The sequence below is a fragment of the Pleurodeles waltl genome, chromosome 1_1 (genome assembly GCF_031143425.1).
Source record: "Pleurodeles waltl isolate 20211129_DDA chromosome 1_1, aPleWal1.hap1.20221129, whole genome shotgun sequence".
In the NCBI taxonomy this organism is placed as follows: Eukaryota; Metazoa; Chordata; class Amphibia; order Caudata; family Salamandridae; genus Pleurodeles; species Pleurodeles waltl.
In genome coordinates, this window is record NC_090436.1 from 383,741,977 (window position 1) to 383,766,893 (window position 24,917).

A 24,917-nucleotide genomic window follows, 5' to 3' on the forward strand; every position below is an offset into this window, starting at 1 on the left:
TGCAAACACTTTACGCCTTTGTGCAATACCACCATCACCGCCATGACAGGCAATCAGATGTTTGTCCCTTCAAACACCCCAACTATGCACTAATGGAGATAAAAAAACAACTGCCCATGTGTTCCGATATAGGCCATCATTCAATTCTGATCTTAAAGCATCACCTAATATCTGCTACAAATTTACACATGGATAAAAATGTACTCCTGTTCCGAAGATTTCCTTTGTCGAACCAAAACAGACACTTTGGTGATCTTTATTACAGTGAGTCGCAAGATTCAGCTTTTGGAAACAATCATTTCTTGTATATATTGGGTGTGTAACTTGCATTTGTGTCAATTTTGGTTTCTCCTCCACTCATCAAACTGGAGAAGCAATGAAATACGACAACTCTCAATTCACGATGCTCAGGATGGCCATCCTGCTTCTTTTACCAAACCACTGATTACTGAACACAAAAGTCTGAATGCTCGGATTACTGTAACCCTATGTACTGATGCAGGTACTTCTTTAGAAAATCCTTTGCAGTTTTTCCAAATGCTATGTAGAAAAAGTAGGAATGAAGAAAGCACAGTTTTTACACGCCAGCTAGAAACGCTAGATTTCTGTGGTATTCCAGGTTAGACTATCAAATTAGTTTATCTAGAAATATGCCTTTGGCGGCAAAGGCCACTGCCATAACGCAGAGGCGTGGCTATGTATTTGGAAGCTGTATTGAGAATACTTTGGAGAGGTCACACTGTTCTTCTGCAAACAATCATAGATGCATGACAGTTCTTGCATACCTGTGAGTCACTGCCACATTCCACAGGCAACTAGTTTCCTTAGATCCCCAGCACGTCCAGGACCAAGTATTGTGGCAACTGAGAATCACCTCTTGTCCAAGACTCTCCAGTCTTCTGAATCATCTATTAATAGTAATGCTATAGTGCACAAAATAAACGTGTCGTAGGTGCCCCAGCAGATGCACTTGGCTCCTGCAGAACTTAGGATGCAAGCATATGAAATGTTGTTGAGTATGAAAGACTCTCTCAATGGTGAAAATGTGTGACTTGACACTTCTATTTTCTCTGTTGGAACACTAATGCGGGGGATCATGAACCAATCTGATGAGAACAATCACTGTCAACAGTAGGGCTGAAGAAGGGAGTCGTGAATGGCTGTGAAAGTGCTTGTGCGGTGTAGTGTGTGCATTAGAATGGGACTCATCAATTAGTGCGCAGTCATATCTATGTTTATTAAGAGGCCTTAGTTGCACCCATGACAGCAGCATCATGTCAAAGCCTTTGGCAATGCTTGACGCATACAAAGAAGCCCAGCTTGGTGTTGCATAGGAAATGGATGCTGGGGTATGCATCCATGATGGCGGCTTCATGCCACGGCCATAGTAACATTTTGGAGAATGCAGTAAAGACCAGTTTTAGAACACAAAGGGGATTGTGTGCTGCTTTTCAGTCACAAAGTGCATGCAGCCAGTGGTACCCCTCTTGAAGGAGAAGCTACTTACGTTTTTGAATTACCTGTGATATGAATTATATTGGTGAGCCAGGAAAGGTGACATATCATGTAACATGAATTTTGAGTATGTCACACTGCCTTATAGATGGATGGCTGTGAAATTCCAGGTGTGTCCATGGTGACCCTCTGGAGGGAGCCTCTGGCATAGTATAGTAGTGAATTTAACCACTTGGTTTCTGTGGATGTGGTCTGAGGACATTTTCCTTCTGGATGCAATGTAGGATTTTTGTATGTGTAATAGGCTATTGTTGATCTGGTTGCTGCGAAACCCCTGTAAACATTCCATCCTTGTACACACTCAGTGCTCTGCTTTATTAAAATCTCCATTTCCTGTGGTTTCTCCTTGGAAAGCCAGCATGGCTGTGTGACAGGTGGCGTCATATTCCCATTAGGAGTAACTCTGGTTGCAAGTTGTCAGCATTGCTACCGATGATTGTGCACACCTTTCCCCTGTTGGGATGTACAGGTTGTTGGTGTTAATGGACGTGCCGACCTGTGCATTACTGTACCGCCAACGCTGCTAGAATTTCATAGTGAATCCTTGTCCATATTATTATTTAGTATATTTCTGTTGTTAACCAATCCGTTTTTCCTTGCATTTGTATTTACAATGAATAATCCTTCCAGCTCCTTGACCATTTTTTCACAGTGAATTGATTTTCGGCTGTTATTTCTGATTGGATGGGGCCAGTAAACGCCCTCTTGCTACAATTTGGATTTTTCTCTTTCCACAGTCAATGTCTAGTAATGCAATTCAAGGGGTTGGTGAAGCAAGTGAGGCTTTTTTCCTGTGCACAATGCATCGTTGCACTGTTCCCCTGGATGAGTGGGTGAGGTCATGCAAGTGAACTGGTGATAACACGAAGATTCCTCCAGCACTGGGTTTGTTTCCTTGACACCGTATTCACTGTTTTTTCCTTTTTTTGTTGCGATTTGGTAGATTTTCCGATAAATGTCCAACTCAGCAACACTTTAAACTCATGTTGCTGTGATTGCAGGTTTGTTCGATCAGATCCTTAGATACTGATGGCAGAGACACGGTCCTGTCAATACCCCATAACTACAGTACTTACACAGGCCCAAATTATGAGTTATGAGGAAATATGCGTGACCGTTCAGGGTGTCTGCGGTTACCTTTTCTGACTGGTATTGCCACACCCATTTATTACTTTTAGAAGTAAAACCCTGCTGAATGGGGAATAACCCTTCGACCCTGAGTTACCAAGCGTCTTTCCGCACAGGATTCCCTTTTCAGAATGGTGTAAGGCACATGTGCCACCCGCTGTGGGCAGGTTGTAAGTTTCTGTGGGGGGCTGGTGTAAGGCTGGGTTGGATGGTGTTTGGTGGATATGTTGGGGTAGGGATGGGGAGAGGATGGTGGGGTTGGCTGGCTTGGAGGAGCATTACAGACACCCGTCTGCCTTGTCTGAGGGTTGGTTGTGTGGGGGTCAGGCGGGGGCTAGGGTGCATGTCCGCACTAGTATAGCTCTTTCACCAGCTAGATTTTACGGCCTATAAAATTGGGTCTGTTATTCACACACCCACTTACAGGCTTAATTTGAGCAGGTGGGTGCAGGAGAGGCCGCCGGCACTCATTTCGGGGACCGCACATATTCTTCATCATTAGCGTTTGACCCAGAGCAACAGCGAGGAAGAGAAGGACGGAAAAAAATAACAAAGAAAGAAATCAGGAATGAAAAAGAACCTTAGAGAGTCAGATATGGGGACAATCATTGTCTGGTGGTGGATTAAAGAGGCGTGAGGTGAAATTACGCTAAAAGCGGATACAGGAAAAACAGAATTTTAAATACATCGTCAAAATGTTTTCAATAATGTCAAGCTGACGATGCTGGGTGAGATGTGACATTTTGGATTAACTGATGCCCACAACCCTCTGCGCACCCGGTGGACCTGCGGTTCTTTCCTGGGTGTTCACTGTACGGATAAGAACTCCGCCCTTTAATAGCAGCACTTGTGGGGAGAGTGTATTTGAGTTAACCGAATTCCGCATGCTCTCTCTAATGAGACTTCGACTGAAGGGTCCTCAGTTTTCTCTTAAATTAATTGTTACTCCTAAATTAAAACATACCAGTGCTCGCGGCCTGAAAGGCAGCCATGAAATGTTGCATCATAGCGACAAGTCTGCAACTTACCCGCTAATGGCGCTCTCCTCGGCCAGGCTCACTGCAGACCCGTCCGGTGACACGTGAAGCTGGGGGTGGGCCGTGTCTCTCAAGAGGTGGAACCGAGTCCCTGGTGTCAATCAAAAGAAAGAAACAGACACAAGCTCAGTATTGTACACGGATCACAAGACACGGATGCGTATGCAACAGGACTGAAGGACTGTTAGGTTTCATTTACTTGTCCAGATATGTTCTGTCACACGCTTCAATCGACTCTGTTATCCACGCACCCTAGGCCTCGTCAGGCGGTACGCTTCTCGCATAACCTTCACTAAAAGGCTATCACCCGGCTCCCTGAATGGTTGAATTGCCCTGTCCGTGCCCCTGTAAGCAGCTGGGCCTTGTTTAGTCATGCGTGTCTTTCTGCCTGCGCCTGTATGTTATCCGTCTAATGTGTCCGTGCGTCCCAGCCTCTAGGTTACTCTCTCTGGGGTACAGTACATTTAGGCATACACGTTATGACCTCACTACTGGCCCACAATGGATGGTGTCCACACGGTTGTGTCACTATACCGAGACCAAAAACATCGACCAATAATAACATCGCATCTACTGTATCAACCCACCACTGCATTGTAAGGTAATTATTTCTACCCTTAAATCTGCCTGTTCTTATCCTTAGAGAGCCGTCAAATTGTAAAACAAACAAAAAAAAATGTGGCAGGCTTCACACCATCCACTGCTCTTGCTAGGTCATCAAATGCCAGTTCCAGCGATTCCCACAACCCATCACACTGATAGAAATATGACATGTTGCATTACTTCAGTCACATCGAGCTCCAAGATGGGATTAGACATGCTAGTTCGGTGTTTCTTAAAGACAAGCGATTTTTGGTGGGTCGGGAATATCCAAGCAATAAATACAGATGTCATTAAATTATGTATTTATCTTGCAGCTGCGCTTCCAAGACAGAAGTGAAATGTCAAGCTATGTCTTCTGACAAACTGCTGCCTTTTCAACATAGGGACGGTGCTCACAAACTGCTCTCACCTTACAGTCAGAGAAAGAAAAGTAAAGTGAATTATGTGACAATTTTTTTTGTAACACACAACAAAACATAAATACCTGTAGGTGAACTGTACACATTCAGCAGTTAGGAAAGCAAAAAAATGAAGCACACTGTTTGTGTAATTCTGAAATGTGATGGAACCAAAGGGCCGATTCACAAAAGTAATCTTAGACCTGAAGTCTAAGTTTAGGACAGTGCACTATCACACGATGCTTTAGTTACATTAAAACATTCTCTTGCCTCATGGCCATTAAAGCTAGTTGGATCTCGAAAGTGTGTCATTCTAAAAGGTGGGTCACAGTTCTAAAAAGTTTAGGAACCACTGCGCTAGTTCATTATGGTTTTAAGTCAATGGAACCGTGAAACACTTAGCTGATCTTACAAAAAGTTGATAGCACCTCCATATGGTAGCATGCCTTATTAAAGAGCTGCTGTTTGTAAACAAAGGTGCAAAGCACCTGCACAAATTAAGTTACTGCCTTAGAGATCAGTATACGTTGAATTAAGAATTTTAGTTACATTCCCTGAAAATGTAGTGGTAGGTTGGTATATTGGATACATTTGTATTGCATGCGATATATGGACCCACCATCCTATGCTACACTGTCAATTTACCAAGTACACTGCATGTTTTTTTGGTTATACTTCCATTATGCCAAAGATGGCATATTTCTTAAAGTTGATACAGTGTCATGTTTATTGCGATTCTATCAATGCTTCCAATACACGTTTGTATGTTTTCTCCAGTTTTCTAACATGCATTTTATTTTCCTAGGTAATCACAATTGCTAAACTGGTAACACGGTTTAAATGTTAGTTTTTATCTTAATACCATACCTAACTGTGATGTTTCTTTAACCTAACATCCCATCATTCACCCTAATTGCTCACTGAGGACCCCAGGAGTCCAAGAATTAAAACCTGATCATGACCACAAACACATTCTGAACATGCCAAGCGTAATCTTACCTCACTGCAGATGGTTCTTGGCCCACCTCAAAGAAACTGAAATGTTTGCAGTCCTGCCAAGATCACCCAGATCCACTGGCCTTATCCCAATGATCCATCCTTACACTACCAACTACATTCTTTATATGGAACCCACTGGATCCAAATTCACAGACAGCACTAACAAGGCCCTTTAATCTGCCAATGATACATAACCTCAAACTGTCCCCAGCCAACAATTTTCACTGACTATATAACTGCCTTCATCTCACTTGGAATAGGATATCGATAACCTAAAGCTCAACCTAACAACAGCTCCAAACAACCACGAATTGAAGTTTGCGATCAAATCTGGACCTAGATGGTTTCATCATGCTACCCTCCCCAAGATGACATCCAATGCAAAATTAGTTAGATTTGTCCTCAACACCGACATCGTTTTTAAAGACTGCTGATGTGTTCTATTTATCCGGTCTCATTCACTCTCATTAAAAAACCATTGCCAAGACAGCTTTGTATCAGCTCTCTATCCTGAATAAAGAGAAACACTATCTCCTGATAAGGACTTCATGACAACAGTAAATGCAGGATGCAGGCAGTGCTCTGCACAATGGGACCTCAAACACCACCCTGGCACCCCTGAAACACATCCTGTACCCTGTATCATAGGTCTGAAAACGTTCAGCCCAATACTCCAACACTGAAACAACTACCTTTGCTCCCCAAACAAGTAGGCACTGCCTTCAAGGCCAGCTCCACCACTTACAAGGCTATTAGAAACTTCACTTCTGCATACCTGGCTGAGAAATGAATCACCTCAGATGCGCAGTGCCAAACCAGTAGCCAAGGCATTTGCTGGAAAGGAGGATATGACAAAACGAGAAGACCAGAAGGCAGGACTTCTCCATCTGTGCACTGAGGAACTGAAAGTACAACTCCATCGACACCAGAACACCTTAACCTTTCTGCAGTTCAGAAAGAAACTGAAGACCCATCTTTTCAGTCAAGAATAACCCCTTGCACATCAGGAACCTAAATGCAACTTGCCTCCAGTATACAATCGCGGACTGTATCCAGGGGCTCACGTCCACTGTTCAGCACTGTTGCTATCCAGCTAAGCTGGCACTATAAAAGTACCATAACATATAAAGAAGTGCCTTTATGGTTCAAGTGGTATGCTGATATTGCTCAATTTCACCTAAATGTCCAGGAGGGATCTGGGACGGACAATACATTGATGAATGGTGGTCTAGCATCCAAATATGGAAGCAGCAGAGCATGTTTTGGTCTAATGTCTTCAAAACTGAGTTCCAAATACAGGGGTGGGGGAACCCAGAGCACTACCACTGAAGTGGCCAGCCACACTGGACCCTTACCACTAACTATACAGAAGGCATGTACTCTTTGAGTGATACTGGATGCCAACCTGAACTTCTGATCACAAATGAATGAGGTCACCAAGAGTACTTCAACTTCCTACAACATTTATGATTGTTCCACCCCTACTAACTAAGCTACACATAGAAGCCCTGGACTCCGCCATGATGTCCTGTTTAGACGTCTGCAACACCGTCCACTTGGGTACCTTGCAAATACATGTAGGAGTTTAGTCTTTAGGATTCGTAGAAAGTACACATTCTTACGTAGGGACATCTCTTAGAACACCGGCGTGTTAATTATAAAAACACTTCCTAGTCCTGGTACACGTAAGAGGGAGATTCCGACCACGGAACCACATCTAGACTCTGACTGCCTTGTTGCAGATGCTGATCCAGATCACAGGCCTTTTCTCAGGTATGAGGGTTGATGTCCTCCCGGGGACCTGAAAGGCAGGCTTAGAGCTTAACATGCTGTGCTCAAAATAGAACTCAGAAGAGAGAACGTAATCTAGTAGCACTATGATGGCGTTATTCCTATGTTTCACTCTCCTCATTACTATTTCAATCCTACTGTGTTGTATGGTTCTGGTTATTGCGGCTCACGCCTTGTTATCTAAAATGCAGTTGTTTTATTAAATCAATCTTTAAAACTCAAACTGCCTTTGTCATTTGTATATGAGACCACACTGGGTATGAGAGAACTGGTTGGTATCTGAGTGACCACGACTTCCCTGGGAAGCACTAAGATGTCATGCGCTCGGCTGCCCAATTATCTCTTCCCTCTGGGAGAGATGAGGCACTGCTAGTTAGCCAGAGCAAAACCGGATTGGGGTGACAAGGGTCCTTCGCCATGGGTTAGACTTAGTCCCCCACACTGTGAACGATCCTGCCACCCAAAAATCCAGTAGTCTCATTATGATAATGAGAACCTACGCGACAAAGTTATGTTTGTATTTTGTTGACATGCATATTTCTGAGCAAGCCTGTCCTAATAAATGGCCTTTTACACCAAAAAAGGGTGTCGGAGTCTATGTCCCGATAAGCGTCAAGGAAAGTGATTGTGCCAGTGATGCGGTTCACTGTGCCAAGTAGCTGGCGGTGGGCTGTTCCCCTGCTCTCCATCGAGCCTGGATCCCGCTAAGGAGGCAGTTGAGAGAGTCACCTGCAGTGATGGTGCAAACCACGTCACCACCACCAACATGCTTCAAGCAACAAATGAGGACCATCTCAGACAGCTCAGTAGTGGCACTTTACCTGTAGCAACAGCTTGCCAGCACGCGGGTCTCTATCTACTCATCGCCCAGGTGCCCAGCCGCAGGGCCCCAAACTGCTCCAGCCATCCAGGATTTCTCCAGGTGCAGTGACTGCTGACCCTAATGTGTTCCTGCTGCCAGCTTGCAAGTACCAGTTGCCTATAGGTTGTAGGTATCTTTCTGACACAGCTGGGGAACTGGAAGCAGGCACCCCTCTCCAGTATCTCCCTCTGCAGCATGCACATCTCATTATTTATCCTGCACTGGCTTGTTTCAAACAGTCTGCTCTCATACATACATGCAACCACATCAGTGCACGCTGGGACCTGTACACCTCATGCAGTTCATCGTTTTCAGAAATGGATGCTCAAGTAGATAAACTGATCTGTAGCGCAGCCGTAGCTGGCTAACACGGCAGCGCTACTACACAAAATAGGCTGGTTTGAGGGTGTGTAAACATATAAGGCAAGTGATCGGTTGTAAAGCCGGTGCCTGGAGGCGCTAGAGCGTGCTGGTACCTTGATACTTTAAGGAATATCACACATAAGTAATGCTTGAAACGGGAAAATAGAACTACAGGTACGCGAGTAATGCTTTCTTCTGAGAAGTGCTGTTACTCGCCAATTAAAAGTGAAGCACCCTGCTGAGAAGTGCAAGCACTCTCCCTATCAAAATAAAGAAGAGAAAACACTCCGTACCTGACAGCCCCGGCCCATTTAAAGCACTGCACATAAACACACTACAACAATAGAATTGTCACACACGAGTTGTACGGAAACCTGGCAGCTATGAAGGACCAAGGCCTCAGCATCCACCCGCATCCGCCGGCCGCCGTACCCAGCTCCCACTCCCGAGGCTAGCAGCAGGAGCTCCGAGAGATCTAGTGAGCACACAGACTTCAAGGATTTCCCATTAGACGAACGTACAACCACTTTAACTTCCCCACTTATGTGGAATGTCCAGCGACGTGTCAAGAGGTTAAGCATTTCACTGCCAGGCACTATACTATAATCAGATGCAACCATCACTGTCGAGTACTGGCATGAATACCTGTTCTTTAAACTGGCACATTGAACAGTCACGCGCGAATACCATTTTGTAAGGCGATCGTTGCCAGGGATGCAAAATTAGTCCTGTTAACTCTTGCTAACCTGAAATGCGCAACCTGTTAGCGATGTGTCACGTATGTGCTGATCTTAGACGCTGCCAAAGGGGTTTCGTGTTATGTCACAGACGAGTCGCTCGGTACAGAAGACAGCCTGGAGGGTTATTGAAGCATGCCTGGCGGTTCTTCAGTGTAGGAGCGCCCCCTGTAGGTACAGAGGAGAACTGAGGGTACATTCACTTCCTCTGGAAGAGGTTGATGGGGAGGAGAGCGTGACACTGACACTCAAGGAGACCTTTTTTACTGCGTGTTACATGTGCACTAAATTCCACAGTTTGCAAATATGTAGTAGTTGGTAAACAAGTTGGGATCCGCCTACGAAAGACAGAGGTGGCGGTGTTAGGCCGTCGACAACATAAATATATACATATGTATACCAAGAGGCCAGTTACCTTTAGTGGAGATCAGGGCTGCTTCACTCTGCTCACTCGACCCAAAGTTATTGACTGTTCTCACGTAGAAGAAGTAATTCTCGTTTGGTTGCAGGTAAATCGTGAACTCATAACCTTTTATCCCAGCAATGGTCCTGAAAATTCAACACAGTGTTATTACTTAGTATAATGGCACACAACAAAGGGCTCAGCATGACACAAAGGGCCGGGATATGTTGTCGAGGGGTCTTGGGTGCATTATATCATAACACACAAGTCGATTGCAAATTCAAGCATTTTGAAACAAAATGTGAATCTCTAGCTTCACTGGCAATCTATACCATAGGTAGGGGCTCCCTGGTCACTGTCCTTTGTTGCTTTCATGATGGGTGGGGGGGGCGGGGGGGGGTTAAAGTCACGTGGCCAGGGCTCAGTCAGGATGAGCTAGTAGAGCTATCTCATCTCTCTTATTCCCCGGTGTCTCTTGCGGCTAGATCAGTAGGATGTCTTTATGTGTCAGGGGCCACTTCGGACTGCTCAAGTGTGTAATATGGTCACCCTGGAGACTTTGACCCCCATTCCAGGAGGCCTCGGCAGTGCTCCCAGGGATCCCGAGTAGCTCAGTGTTCCGGGCCCAGAATCATGAGCTCTGCAAATACTCGACTCGGTGTATTCCAGGATCAGAAATACCGGACGTGGATGTAAGGCTGTTGGGGCTGTAGATATGGCCCGCCCACCTAATGCACAACAGGGGGAGTTGCAAACACTCTCCCGGCCCATGACAGCTTCCACCGGCCCAATAAATACCGCCACTCCGTAGCATTCATACTGCTGCAATTTACCACATGCTCGAAGCAGGTGGTAACTTGCAGAAGAAAAGGGCCCAGCAACAGGCATAGAATCGGGAACATGTGTGGAAAAGGACCCCATAAAACCGACTTCGCAGGTCATTCCCCATTCCGGGCTCATTAATCACATAATGGTCAGATTTTGATGTTGCAAAAACTGCGTTAATCGTTCTTAGTCAATTTGTGAATAAATGTATACCCCTTCATCTTTCGTATTCTTTCCCACAATGCTGCACAGAAATGTGTTTATAATGTATAGCCACAAGGGTGCCTTGCAACATATATATCTGTTCCTGACACTATCTACGCCACATGTAACTCTGCCCACCCCTCCACTTGTTCAAACGGCCCCAGGGTTAAGGCTTCTGCCATTTAGGTTAAGCTGCACTATCCCAACCAAGGACACTTATATCCCGAGATTTGTGCTGCCTCCTATTGCAGGCTGCTCCTAAAAAAAGCTAGCTGTCCTTAGATCAAGGTACACCAGTTGCACCCTCAGATTAGTGCAGTATGCCCAGATCAGGCTTCGGCTGTATTAGGCCCATTTCCATTCGAGCAAGCCGCACCTCCTATCAGGACCCTCTGCTACGGAGATCAGAAAGCCCTCACCCTACCCCCTCCAAAACAAGGCCTGCTTCTTCATACACTTGCTCTACCAACAGGGAAGGGCTTGCTGCTTAACTCAATGCCTTGTATGCAGAGTGGGGACCTCTGAAACTTGCATTACAGTGTTCTTTCATGGGTGTAAGGGGGATGGAAACCCACCATTCAAGGTCTTATCAGTTCATGTCTGGGGTTGTTTGCAAAATCATATCTTGGCTCTCACCAAGACATCCAGAGAATCAATGTCCCCAAACTCTAAGAATACATGTTTTGGAATTATTTATTGACATGAAGGGGTACATGATGGTCAGTGGCGTAGCGTGGGTTGTCAGCACCCGGGGCAAGGCAAGTAATTTGCGCCCCCTAACCCGTGGATTTTAGCACTGGAGTCTCTTCCAAGATGTTGCGCCCGGTGCGGCCGGCCCCCCCCCCTGCAGCCCCCACGCTACGCCACTGATGGTAAAGGACTAGAAACAATAATTGCAGTAGCAATTTATGTTACAAACCAGGGACAAGAACAAATTCACAACAAAGTGTTGTATAAGAAACATGATTTTGTAGACGGGGTGATTATCCTAGCCAGATATTTTAGTCAGGTAATGGATGAGGATAGTAACCAATCTGGACAGGGTCACAAGACATCAAAGATGGCATCTGAGAGCCTGAGGAAGGGCATGAAAGACATGGGTCTAGTTGGTATATGGAGAGTGCTGCCCCTGGGTGACACGCACTATAACCTTATTCACAACCATGCATTTTCTGGAACAGATATGATATTTCTAGCTAAGGATCTGATGAAAGCTGTGTGGTTATTGGATTAATCCCAACATCTGACCATGCTGCAGTCACCTTTAGGCTTCAGGAATACAGGAGGAAACAAAGGGCAGGAGATGGAGACAGGGAAAATATTGATTGCAAGATGCAGCTAAAAAGGGCTGAGGTATGGCACACTATCAAAGAATATCTAGAATTCAATGACAGTCCCTAATTTAAGGGCAGTATTATGCGATGCTCTGAAGATGGGACTCAAACAGATATTATTGGCTCTACTTGTTGCAGCTAAAAGAAATAGGGACCTGCACCAAAACAAGCTGGAGTCAGAGGTGGTGGAGGCTGAGAAGAGACTTAAGCCTTCATGATCAGAAACTGACCTGGGGACAGTGACACAAATAAGGGGTCAGCTGAACGTCTTGCTAGCAAACGAATTGGAAAGGACTCGCTTAGTGGCGCAAGGATTATGAACCAGTGGATAATGCCTTAAGGGCTAAACAATAAGTACAAAACTATTTTTAACTTGAAAGATTAAATTGGTAGACTCAAGTTTAAAGACATGGAAAGAACAACAATATTTAAGAACTTTCATGTAAAGCTGTATTCAAAGTACAATTAAAATGATAATAAATAATTGCCTTGGTCAAAGTGATTGATGTCTACAGGAAGTACTGACCACTCAACTATCAAGAAGTTCAAATCTCACAAAGCCCCAGGACCAAGTGGCTTCCCCCATGTATATTATAATACGTCTGCCACTGGAACAGTACCTATGATGACGAGGTTGATCCAGTTATTTGTGGAAAAGGAGAAATGACGGCCACAAAGATGGAGTCTGGTAGACCCGCACACTCAATACCTGGTAGGGGCTGGTAGAAATGTGCCTACTCCAGGCATATAGAGTTGTTAAAAACTGACAATAACATTTACTTAAAACGTCCTGGCTAGCTAGCTTGACAAAATATTACCTAATTTAACACAAAAAGACCAGCCAGTGTTTGTAAAAGACAGCCAAATATTTAACAATATTCATAAGATAGATCACATTGAAAACGCAAACCAGATGCAGTGAAATTGGACTTGACTGCATTGGATGCTGAGAAGGCCTTCAACAGAGTGAGATGGTCTTTTATGAATCAGGAAATAAGGCATTCTTTGGGAGACATCAATATCAAATTGGTCATGGAGGTTAACCAAAATTATTTGCCCACAACCTAGTTTTTGGTGAAGAGAGTGTTCTCAAATAAGTTCCACCTACAAAGAGAAATGAGACAGGGATGTCCAATGTCACCTATTCTGTTTGTGATGTCCGCTGAGCCCTTAGTGATGTTTAGCAAAACAGTCCTTGGAAGTAAGATGTGAGAACGTTGAGTGTCAAGGACTGTAAATCTCACTCTTTGCAATGATGTAATGTTGACCTTGACAGACCCTATGGAATCTATCCCACACCTGCTGCAAATGCTGTGTGGCTATGGGGAGTCATCAGGGTATAAGTTAAATGCAGAAAAGTCTATGTTGATGCTAATAAATATGAGGAAACAAAATATGGTTGAACTAAGGGAAAATGTACCCTTTAAAAATACTGAAGACTTGACGTACTTGGGAGACATTATCACCGACAAGGTGAGCAAACTATATGCAGCCAATGTGCACAGTCTTTTAGGAGATACCAAGGGTGTTCAACTTGAAAAAGTGTGTCTGTCTCTGACTGGACAAGATCACTAAATCAAAATAACTTTATATTCCCTGACTACAATACCACCGTTCAAGTTATCTCAATCAGCATAGAAAATGAGATGTTTCTAGATAATCTGAGAAACATGCTGGATTTTGTGTAGTAGGTGAAGCCATTAAGACTAACCATAAAAATACAGAAAGCTTTTAAAAGAGAGGGTAAGGTTGGGGGCCTGGCTTGGCACCAATGGAGTAGGGCGCAGAAGAGAGGTGCTCCCGTGCCAGAATCCCTCATACAGTATCATTCTGCAGCAATATCCCTGGGCTACGAAGATTATGGCCGTCTAACACAGTGGAGAGTGGCGCTACCCAGTGGAGGGGGTTTGAGATCTGCGTGGGCTGCCTGAGGTAGCCTGATTGAGAGGAATGTCTGGACGGGGAAGAAAAAAAGATTGCCTCGGGTCTGGCGCTACCGGAGATTCCGTGGTGCAGTGCTGCTGCGGATTTCCCTCTCGCCCCGGCTGCTCTCCCGCCTGCCTGTCTGTGCCTTGCCGGGCGAAGAGCCTGGTCCTGGGGAAGCAGTGTGGGCGGGCCTGAGGGGGAGTCCAATGGTGGCCCCTGGATGCGGAGGACCCCTGGATTCTTGCTCTCTGCAGTCGCGGACCACCCTGCCTGGTGCAAGGACCAGGCGGTGGGGAAGCCTGATGGAGGATCTTGGATGACGGGGGTAATCCCCCCATACTCCTGAGTCTCAGCCCAGCGTCTACCAACCAGGCGGAGCTGGAGGTGTGGGGGTGCGGGCAGCTGATTTCGCCACCTCACATGTGGTTCTGAGAGCCTGTCATCGCCTTGCAAGCTGAGGGGCTAGTCTCAGAGTGGCGATGGGGAGCCGGCCAGCGAGGAGGACTGGGCCACCGGCGGGTGGGGCCCCCAGAGGGGTCCTGCTTAATCTGCTGGGTGTCTGCACTGGTTTGTTGTCATCGGAGGCCAGGGGTGAGTGAATATACGGTGACTGGTCCCCCTACTTCGACTTTAACACCCTTCAAACTGTCACACCAGACCTACAGGGGCCTTGAGGAGCAGAGGGCCTTCCGCGCGCCTAGACCAGGCATTGCAGCCAGGCACTAGGAGCTGTGGGGACCACAGATGGCAGGAACTGACAGGTTGAAGCTGGGGACCCCTGGTGACATTGGCTGAGTCATTTCGCCCGCCGTTGCGTCGCAACAGAGGCGCACTGACCAGCGCTGTTAGCCGTTCCCCCCCCCCCCACTGAGGACGATGGAGGCATTCACCATCGGAGCATAGTGAATTGAACTATATTTGCTGGGGCTTGGGCGGCGGGCGAGGAGTGAGCGGTTGGGGATTTACTGGGAACTGTGCCCATCATAGCTGCATCCTGACTCACACCGCGCCTTGGTGACACCTGAAGACCATCTCCCAACTGTAGACTCTCTGTGTTTCAGGCAGCATGGCCTTTTAAAGTGCTGTTTTTTTAGCCGTGACTGTTTGAAATTTCCCTGCTAGTTTGTGGCAAAAGACTGCATAAAGCCCCCCCACCCCATTCTTTTTAAAGTAAAAAAAGGCTAAATACACCTCAGTGGCTAACCAGAGTGTGTTTAGGAGACTGCGTAGTCAGTTTCTGTGATTTGAATTGTATTTAGAAACTGTCTGCATCACCTGTTTTTACGTTGAAAAAGCCACATTTCTGAGTGTGTGACAAGCAGTATTTCAGTGTTTTTTTTACAATCTCTCCCTTACCTGGAAAGTAGACTCTTCTACCTTGGAAGTGTGGATTCAGCCTGTCTGTATCTAAGGAAATTATGAATAGAGCAGCAGCTTCCTCCTCATTTCCCATAGGGGCTGGACTTTGCTGATTGGCTCTCTGAGTCCCAGGCAACCCGAGCCCGCCTCCTACCCCTTAAGTTTGTGGAGGGAACCCCAAGACAGCCACCTCAAATTTGCGAGTCCAGCTTTTTCCCTGCGTTCTAAAACAGCCCAGTGATCAAGGATTCCTAGGAACCCTAGGTAAGGAGCCCCAGACTTTTCTGGGAAATCTTATTATTTGTTTAAAAGTGTTTTCTACGGCTATCCGTGCATGTTTACTGTAGACTCTCTGTGTTTCAGGCAGCTTTGCCTTTTAAAGTTCTGTTTTTTTGAGCTGTGACTGTTTGAAATTTCCCTCATAGTTTGTGGCAAAAGACTGCATAAAGCCCCCCTTCTTTTTAAAGTAAAAAAGACTACATACACCTCAGTGTTTAGGAGACTGCTTAATCTGTTTCTGTGATTTAAATTGTGTTTAGAAACTGTCTGCATCACCTGTTTTTGCCTTAAAAAAGCCAAATTTCTGAGTGCGCGACAAGCAGTATTTCAGTGTTTTCTGTCTGTGTCCAAGAAGATTCTGAATAGAGCAGCAGCTCCCTCCTCCCATCCTACAGAGGCTGGGGCTTCAGTTAACTTGGCCCTTATATAGGTTTCTATTGGTTGTTGCATATGGGGTTGTGATAAGTTGTTGGGGTTGGTCTTTCTATTGGCTTAGGGATTAGGGTTGGGTTTGTGATTGGTACTAGGGTTGAGATTCCTATTGACTCTTGGTTTTTAGGGTCGGGTTTAGGATTAGTACTGGGGTTGAGATTCCTATTGGCTCCTGGTTTTTAGGACTGGGTTTGTGATTGGTACTAGGGTTCACATTCCTATTGGTTTCTGGTTTTAGGGTTGGAGTTGTGATGGTTGTCAGGATTAGGGGTATGATTGGTGAATGGGGTTGGGTCTCCCATTGGTTCTGAGATTTAGGGTTACAAATCTGATTGATTAGGGGTAGTACTAGGTTTCTATTGGCCAGTAGGGCTATTTAAGCTTAGGGCTCAGGGCCCCTCAGCCTGGGCATCGAGTTTAAGGGCGAAGAGGACAAGGGCAGTTGCCTGTGTGGGCTTGTTCGAGAGTGGTAGGGCCTAGGGCCAGAAATGCTGCCCAATTTTCCATTTACCAAAAAGGACCTTACTCCCTACACATACATCAACATGTAAACACATTATCAGCAAAGCCATCCAACTCCTGCATCACAAACTGGCCTCATACAGATTGCAATGTCTCAGCATCCAACACAAAACCCCATATATCCCACACCTATACACATATCCAGCACAACTACAACAGTAAAACACCTTCATTCTCAGAGCAAACAACTCTGTCCATTCCCACTAACACAACCTGCCATCGCCCACACAACACAAAACCACATTATACATTACTTTCAGCCATCCAGATACACACTCTCCCTGTTTAAACAAACCACCTTCACTATCCTCTATTTGCTCCACACAGACCCCTTTTATCATGACAATACCTAAACCCAGCCTTCCAACACACCATCTACAAACACCCTTCCCTCGCTTCACCAATGACACACACCCATACAATCCTCACACTCCACCACACATATTACCTCTTCCAGTCATCACAACTAACACAAACTCCCCTGACCCTTATCCATCCCCTCTTACACACATCATACACTCATCTCCAAAACACATTAACACCCAGTAATACTCTAATACCACTCACCAGCACTAACTCACATACAAGCTCTTCACAGAAAACCACTACATCAATATCCCCTCTCAATGTTCCACAAAACAATACAGACCACAAACATCAGCACATCAAAATAACACAAACTTTCATTATACTTTCCATCACACCCACTGCCATGACTACGCAAAGAATACAAATCCTGACCAATCTTTACCCCTACATTCTCACTCTTCACAAACATCTACCACAAGCACCCCAACACAGCAACATTCATTCACCCGCCACTCATCCACTGCACAATTTAGAGCCTTACATTATGATCCACATGCTCCTCCATCACCCCTAACCCATACTCCTTCCACACTAAACAGACACAAACAAAATAAACAACATGCCACTCTTAATAAGTTTGCATCCCCTTGCCTATTACATAATAAGGCTACCCTACAAAAAAAGTACACTCTTCATGTCTCTCTCAGCCACTAAGTCCACCACAAACACACACACAGAACCAACAAAATGCCTCCTAAGCCTGCTAGAAGAGGAACACTATATTAAAAAACAGGACTATTGTGACCCTCACACCGTTATCACAACTAAACACACCTGTTACAAGCTCAAAATATACTGCTCACCCTTCTCCTAAACAAAACAACACCACCACTAACACACTTTTTCAAAATTGCCAGCTCATAAATGCTTGATCATTCTCAAAAAACAAGCACCACATCAACGAGCTGCTCACAGACACACAACCTGACTTACTATTCATAAAAGAAACATGGTTGGGAGATGACATGGCCCCAGTGTTGCATGAAACCATTCCTCCGGTTTGTCAAACCATTTCACACAACCGTTTAGGCAAGAGAGGAGATGGACTAGCTATTATATTCAAACAAGCAACGAATCTCAGTAAAACAGACAACATTTCCATACAAGGTTGTGAAGCCCTCCTCACCAGATGCCACCCTACTCCAACCTCCTCCTGTAATTTTCTACTCCTTCATTTACAGATCTCCACCTAACAACTCAACATTCCAGACGCTTTTCTACAGTCAGTCTCAAACCTTAATACATTATACCTATGCATTTTCGGGGACCTAAATATTTGTTTTGACAAACCCAATATGCCCCATCCAAAAGCTATCACCACTGGCCTAGTCACATGGAACCTACATCAGGTTGTACACAATCCCACACACATTGCTGGACACATCCTAGATGTCATTTTTGCTAAGCCTGAACTAGTTACTGTTCATAGCATCACGCCAATCACATGGTCAGACCACCATTTGATATTTTTCCGACATAAAACACCACAAATCAACACACCCCACAACTACTTACATACATGCACCTTCGACCATGGAGCAAACTCAATTTTGATGACTTAGAAACACAACTCACCAGCACTAACTCACATACAAGCTCTTCACAGAAAACCACTACATCAATATCCCCTCTCAATGTTCCACAAAACAACACAGACCACAAACATCAGCAAATCAAAATAACGCAAACTTTCATTATACTTTCCATCACACCCACTACCATGACTACACTATACAAGAAAAAGCCTATAGCTGGTACATCCTTCTCCGTTCAAGCAGCCAAACCATGGAATTCATTACCCCCAAATATAAGATCTACGGATAACTATCTTGTCTTCAGAAGACTACTCATGAGTTGGCTCTTTCCTTCATAACCACCATATTCAAACAGCAATGGACTGCATATGCCTGTGTTGACAAATATTTTTAATCTGATTATGTGTATATTCTAGATATGTATAGTTCCTTAGGAAATATGATCGCTACTATGTCATAACAATAAATTACACACATACTCTTTAAATCTTTTTAACAAATGTATATTTACTTACGATTAAATATGTATATGAATGGGTATATATATATATATATATATATATATATATATATATATATTTACATATGTGTATGTGTGCGTATGCATGTGTGTATGCATGTGTGTGTGTATATACATATATGTGTGTATGTTATTCTGTGCTTAACATGTTCATAGTCATTACATAGCTCCTAGATACGTTTTTATTATTATATTAGATAATTATGAATCCCTGCTCTCCTTTTTATATCACACTAATCAAATGTTTTATCACCATAAGCATTTCACTATTCAAAAAATGAGGAAAGAAATAAATGTTAGAAAAGTACACTTTAAATTACCTTCAAATAATACAAATTTTGAAAGTCTGTGTTTATACAATACTACTTTTCTTCTCATATTATTATACCAATTATTATATTCCTTGAACATATATTCCCTTACTATGTATTTACATGTCTATTTAATACTCTAGTCCTACTGTACTACTGTACTAGAGAAATTTAAATAAAAAACAATAAAATAAAATCTATAAATAAAATTCAAATTATAAATAAGTAAATTAAAGCAAAAAAAGAAAATAATAATGAATAAATAAATTAAAGAAAAAGAAAAATGATTAAAAAGTATATATAAAGTAAATAAAATTATAAATAAATAAAAATAAAATAAATTTACTCTCTAGTAAGCTTTACTTCGCCTACCCATCAGCAAGTGTCATGTCTCTATCAATCTATCCTCCATCCCCACTCTGACTCATCCCAAACCCACTCTACTACTTTCATTTCCAAAATAACCCTGCCTAAGCTCTTCCCTCCTCTTCCACATCTAGCTCACCCAAACCTCAGTTTACTACCATGGTCTCCCAAACAACCCTACTAAATTCTCCCTCTTTTATCTCCCCTTTGACTCATCCAAAACCCCTCCTGCTACTATGATCTCCCTAACCCTTTCCACAAACTCTTACCTCCTCTATCTCCCCTTTACTCATCCCAAGCCTCATCCTATTACTATAAACTCCCAATTAACACTTTTGGATTCTTCCCTCCTCTATCCCTCCATTACTCTAGTCAATCCAACTAACAAACTCACATATCCTCTGCTCAAACTAACTCATAACAATACTAAAATTGCACTCCTATTTCCCTATACTAATCCACCTCTAATTCCTCTTGGGTTCCGGAGTAGTGTGCTACTCGCCGAAAGGCACTTCAACGCCTCATCAAAGGTAGTAAGCACTATAGAAATACTATTACAATACAATACAATAAAGGGAAAATGAGGCACAAAGAAAGATCCTGGAACAGACAACACACACCAAATGGATGACAGTGGAAACCTAGTCATGGGATGGGGGACAAGGTACCCACTAAGAGACCGTCCGTGAACCTGTCTCTCCATGATATTCTCCAAGCTATCACAGCCTCCCATGAGGCCCTCAAGACCAAAATAGACCCCTTGGCAATGGACTTGGGATTAGTACGAAAAGACCACAGGCAGCTTGCGTAAATAGTCATACTAGCGGAACGGGACTTCACGGAGAGTCCACCGGCACTCTCCTCTGCTGATAGCCACCTGTCTACATTGGAATGAAAGTGAAGACACTTGAAACCTGCGCAGAGGAAAGTAGAACAGGTCTTGTCGTAACAATATCCGAATTGTCAGCCTGCCGGGAAAGATTGAACACAATGATATACCTTCCTTCTTGAAGAACTCGGGTCCACACTGAGGTGGCGCTGGAGGGCCTATCCCCTTTCTATGCCTTCGAGAGGGCACACAGGGTGCCCACCAGACCGTCTCTGCTGGGTTCTTCCCCGCAGCTGGTGGTGGCCAGGCTGCTATACTACAGGGATCACAACCATATCCTTGGTCAGCCAGGAAGAAGGGAGTTTTGACGGTCGAGAAAAGAACGATCCCTATCTTCCCTGACTTTTCACGGAGGTGGAAAAACAATGGCCGCCTTCCTGGAGGTAAAGAAAAAGCTGTGATCCTTGGACATTCTTTATGCCATGCTATTCCCGACCACATTGAGGGTGGCAATGGGAGAGGGGGCTCTCCTCTTTCAGATCCCACAAGAGGCCACCCTAAGAGGCCCCTCACCAAACACATGCACACTGCCATTGCATATTGTGTGTGTTGGTGGGGAGAAAAAGGCAAAGTCGACATGACTTCCCTCTCAGGGTGCAATGCCCCCAAAACACTGCCTGTGGCATTGATATGCCTCCCCTCTAGCAGGTCTTACAGCCCTAAATCAGGGTGCACTATACCACAGGTGAGGGCATAGCTGCATGTGCAATATTCCCATACAATGTCTAAGTTCATTGTTAGGCTTTGTAAGTGCAATATGGCCATATTAAGTACATGGGCTGGGAGTTTGTCACTACAAACTCCACAGCTCCATGATGGCTTCACTGAAGGCTGGGAAGCTTGGTATCAAACTTCTCAGCACAATAAACCCACACTGATGCCAGTATTGGATTCATTCTAAAAAGCACACAGAGGGCATCTTAGAGATGCCCCCTGTATTTTACCCAATCCTCTAGTATAGTGCTGACTGGTCTGCACCAGCCTGCCATTAGCAGACAAGTTTCTGACACCAGGGGGTGTGGGCATTTGTGCACTGTGAGGCCAGAAACAAAGCAACACCTCCCTCCTGCAGGAACTGTAACACCTGGCGGTGAGCCTCAAAGGCTCAGGCCTCCTGTTACAGTGCCTCAGAGCACTCCAGCTAGTGAAGATGCCCGTCCTCCAGACAAAGCCCCACTTTTGGAGGCAAGTTTGGTGGGAAACTTAGGAAAAACAAGGAGGAGTGACCGCTTCAGCTGGGACCACTCCTAAGGTGTCCAGAGCTGAAGTGACCCCCTCCCTGCAGAATCCTCCATTTTGGTTTGGAGGACCGGAACCAATAGGGTTAGCAATATGCCCCCCCTACCCAAAGGGAGTGGCCACAGGAAGGGTGTAGCCACCCTCAGAACAGCGACCCTGCAGAAGTCTCCAGAGGACTGCCTGCATCACAGAGGACCAAGAACTCCAGTGGACAGCAGCCTGGTCCAAGAAGAAACTCTATCTAAGGACTCCAGAACCGCCCCAGATCCGCAAGTCCTGACCACTCTGCACCCAACACCTACGGCATGTGTCCAGGTGGCCCAACCAACTAGAGCTGGTCCCCAGGCAATTCTGAGCAAGTGCCCACCCTGGGGTGACCCCTCCAGTCCACCAGGACGATGGCTACAGCCTGAATCCGGAGGACCACCCTGACCTCAACAGAACTGGATGAAGATTCCCAATGCCAAAAGGTACCCCTGCACCCGCAACCCACTGGGTTTGGAGAATCTGAACTTTGGTGCAGCAACATCAAGCAGGCGGCCCCCCCTCCTTGCCCAGCCTTGGGTTTCTTGGAACCGACCCCCTGAACTTCACCTGCAGCATCTTTATGGCTCCTGGGGTCCCCCTACATTGGAAGCCCGATCCTATGTTTTCACCGTGCACCCGGCTGCCCCTGCACCACTGAGGGTGTGTGTTTGATGCTGACCTGTGCCCCCCCCCCGGTACTCCTCTAAACCCCCCAGGTCTGCCCTCCAAAGACACGGGTACTTACCTGCAAGCAGGCAGGATTCTGAGTTCCCCCAGTCTCTTTAGGAGTCCATGTTAAATTTGCCTCATCTTTGACTGCTGCACCCGGCCGGCCTGAGTTGCTGGTGCTGGGTGTCTGGAGTTAACTTGAACCCTAAACTGCCGGAGTCTGGAACTGTAAGTCTTGTACTTCCCTTCAAACCATACTAACTTTTCTTCCCCCCAGGAACTGTTTCTGAAAATTGCACTGATAACTTTTAAAACAGATTATTGCCATTTATTAGAAAACTGTATAACTTGCCAATTCTAATCAAAGTGGTATTGATGAATATGTGAAATACTTATTTATTCATGCACTCACCTGCAACTTGAATCTTGTGGTTCTAGAAAGAAATTAACAAAATATATTTTGCTGTATAAAAATACTGGTCTGGAGTTAGTCATTGAGTGTGTGCTTCCCTTATTGTCTGTGTGTACACAACAAATGCTTTGCACTACTCTCTGAAAAGCCTAACTACTCGACCACGCTACCACAAAAGAGAACATTAGTATTATCTACTTTAGCCTCTGTTAAGCTTCTGGAGAACCCCTGGACTCTGTACCCACTATATTTCATTATGATATAGTATATACAGAGCCAGCTTCCTACACCAGCCCTCTGACTACTGCAACTGCTGAGGGAGAATAAAACTTGGAGTCCGACCGCAAATCCAGTGCCTCGACGGCTCCCAGTGTGGAGCTGCCGGTGGTGATGCCGGGGACCTCAGATGGCATCATCTAAAACTCCTCTGGTGTGCAGAGAAGGAGACCTTTGAGGACACCTCACATCATCCAAGGGGGACAATTGTTCTATTACCAGTAAGACCGAGTGGGGGACCCGGGTGGGGGGGGGGGCCCTGCACCACTTCAAGCCTCACCTAGCTAGCCTTACGGAATTCCACGAGTGTTCTTAGTTATGTTACTAGTTTGGATTTGGGGGGGGGGGGTGTCCTTGCCTGTCCTGGGGAATGGGAGTTGGGATGTTATCTGATTTGTTGATTTCTTGGGAGATTGATACTGTTAGGGGTAGTTGGTCGATCTAGGCTCAACCCGGAAGTGGTATGCGCGAACTCTGCATCAGACTGATCATATGGGGGCATTATTGAATTATAAGATAGTATCATGGAATATCAGGAGCATGCATCCCATGGCCAAGCATTACAAAGTGTTTTCCTACCTACAGCAAAGGGGTACCCACATAGCAATGTTGCAAGAAACACACATGACAGCCAAACAGCCTTACAGAGACGATGGAGGGGCCAGGTTTATTATACATCCTACTCTGTCTATGCTCGGGGGACCCTCATTTGGATTAGGGTGGGAGTCCTGTTCCAGAAAACAGGTGAAGTCATAGACCCTGAAGGCTGCTTTGTAGCGGTCACCGGCCACCTGGAGGGTGGCGATATAGCTCTTATTAGCATCTATGCGCCTAACACTGACCAGGGAATGTTCCCGGCACATCTTTCGGGAACACTGGCCCATTATCTACTACAATCAGTATTGATGGTGGGTGACTTCAAATGTGTGGCAGACCCTGACATAGATAGGTCACCCCCCCTCCCCCCCTTCGGAGTTCCCCTGCCCGCCGGGCTGCCTGTGTGTTTCAGGACTGGCAGAGCGAATGGGGACTAGTGGACTCTACCCACATGCTCAGGACTATTCCGTCTTTTCCACCTTACATGACTAACATATCTGTTTAGGCACATTCCTTTGTACACCAGAGGTACATGGCAAGACACAGGATGGTGGAATACCCTGGGAGGACATTCTTTGACCACAATCCCGTCCTTCTCCACCTACCTTGGGAATTAGTCAAACCCTGCATACCGATTTGGTGTCTGAAACCAGAATCGCTGGAATACCCTGTCATCTGAGAGCGATAGGGGGGCACATCAGGCAAGATTCTATGGGATGCCTTCAAAGTAGTGACCCGAGGTAGATGCATAGCCAAGTCCATTGGGATAAGGAGGACATTGCTACGGGAGGTCACAGACGCAGAGGGTGAGTTACAGGACATCGAGAAACAGAGACCAGGTCACCCTGAGCTGCAGTGCGAGGTGCTCGAGATGAGGGAGAGAGCTGCGGAGCATACAGAGAGGTTCCGTTGCTTTGACTATAAAAAATGATATGGCATGGCTAGCTAACACATCAAAAAAGGGGTCGCCTATTGTGGCCTTGCGAGAGG

General features: G+C 45.3%; 1 protein-coding gene across 1 annotated transcript in view; it reads right to left on the minus strand.

Moving 5' to 3' along the window:
- CMYA5 (cardiomyopathy associated 5) overlaps positions 1-24,917 on the minus strand; it is a 249,381-nt gene that overhangs the window by 51,201 nt on the left and 173,263 nt on the right. The window contains exons 10-11 of the mRNA XM_069223208.1: positions 9,849-9,982; positions 3,672-3,771 (exon numbers count right to left, since the gene is read on the minus strand). Coding sequence (XP_069079309.1) covers positions 3,672-3,771; positions 9,849-9,982 — 234 coding nt within the window. The remainder of the gene's footprint in view (positions 1-3,671; positions 3,772-9,848; positions 9,983-24,917) is intronic.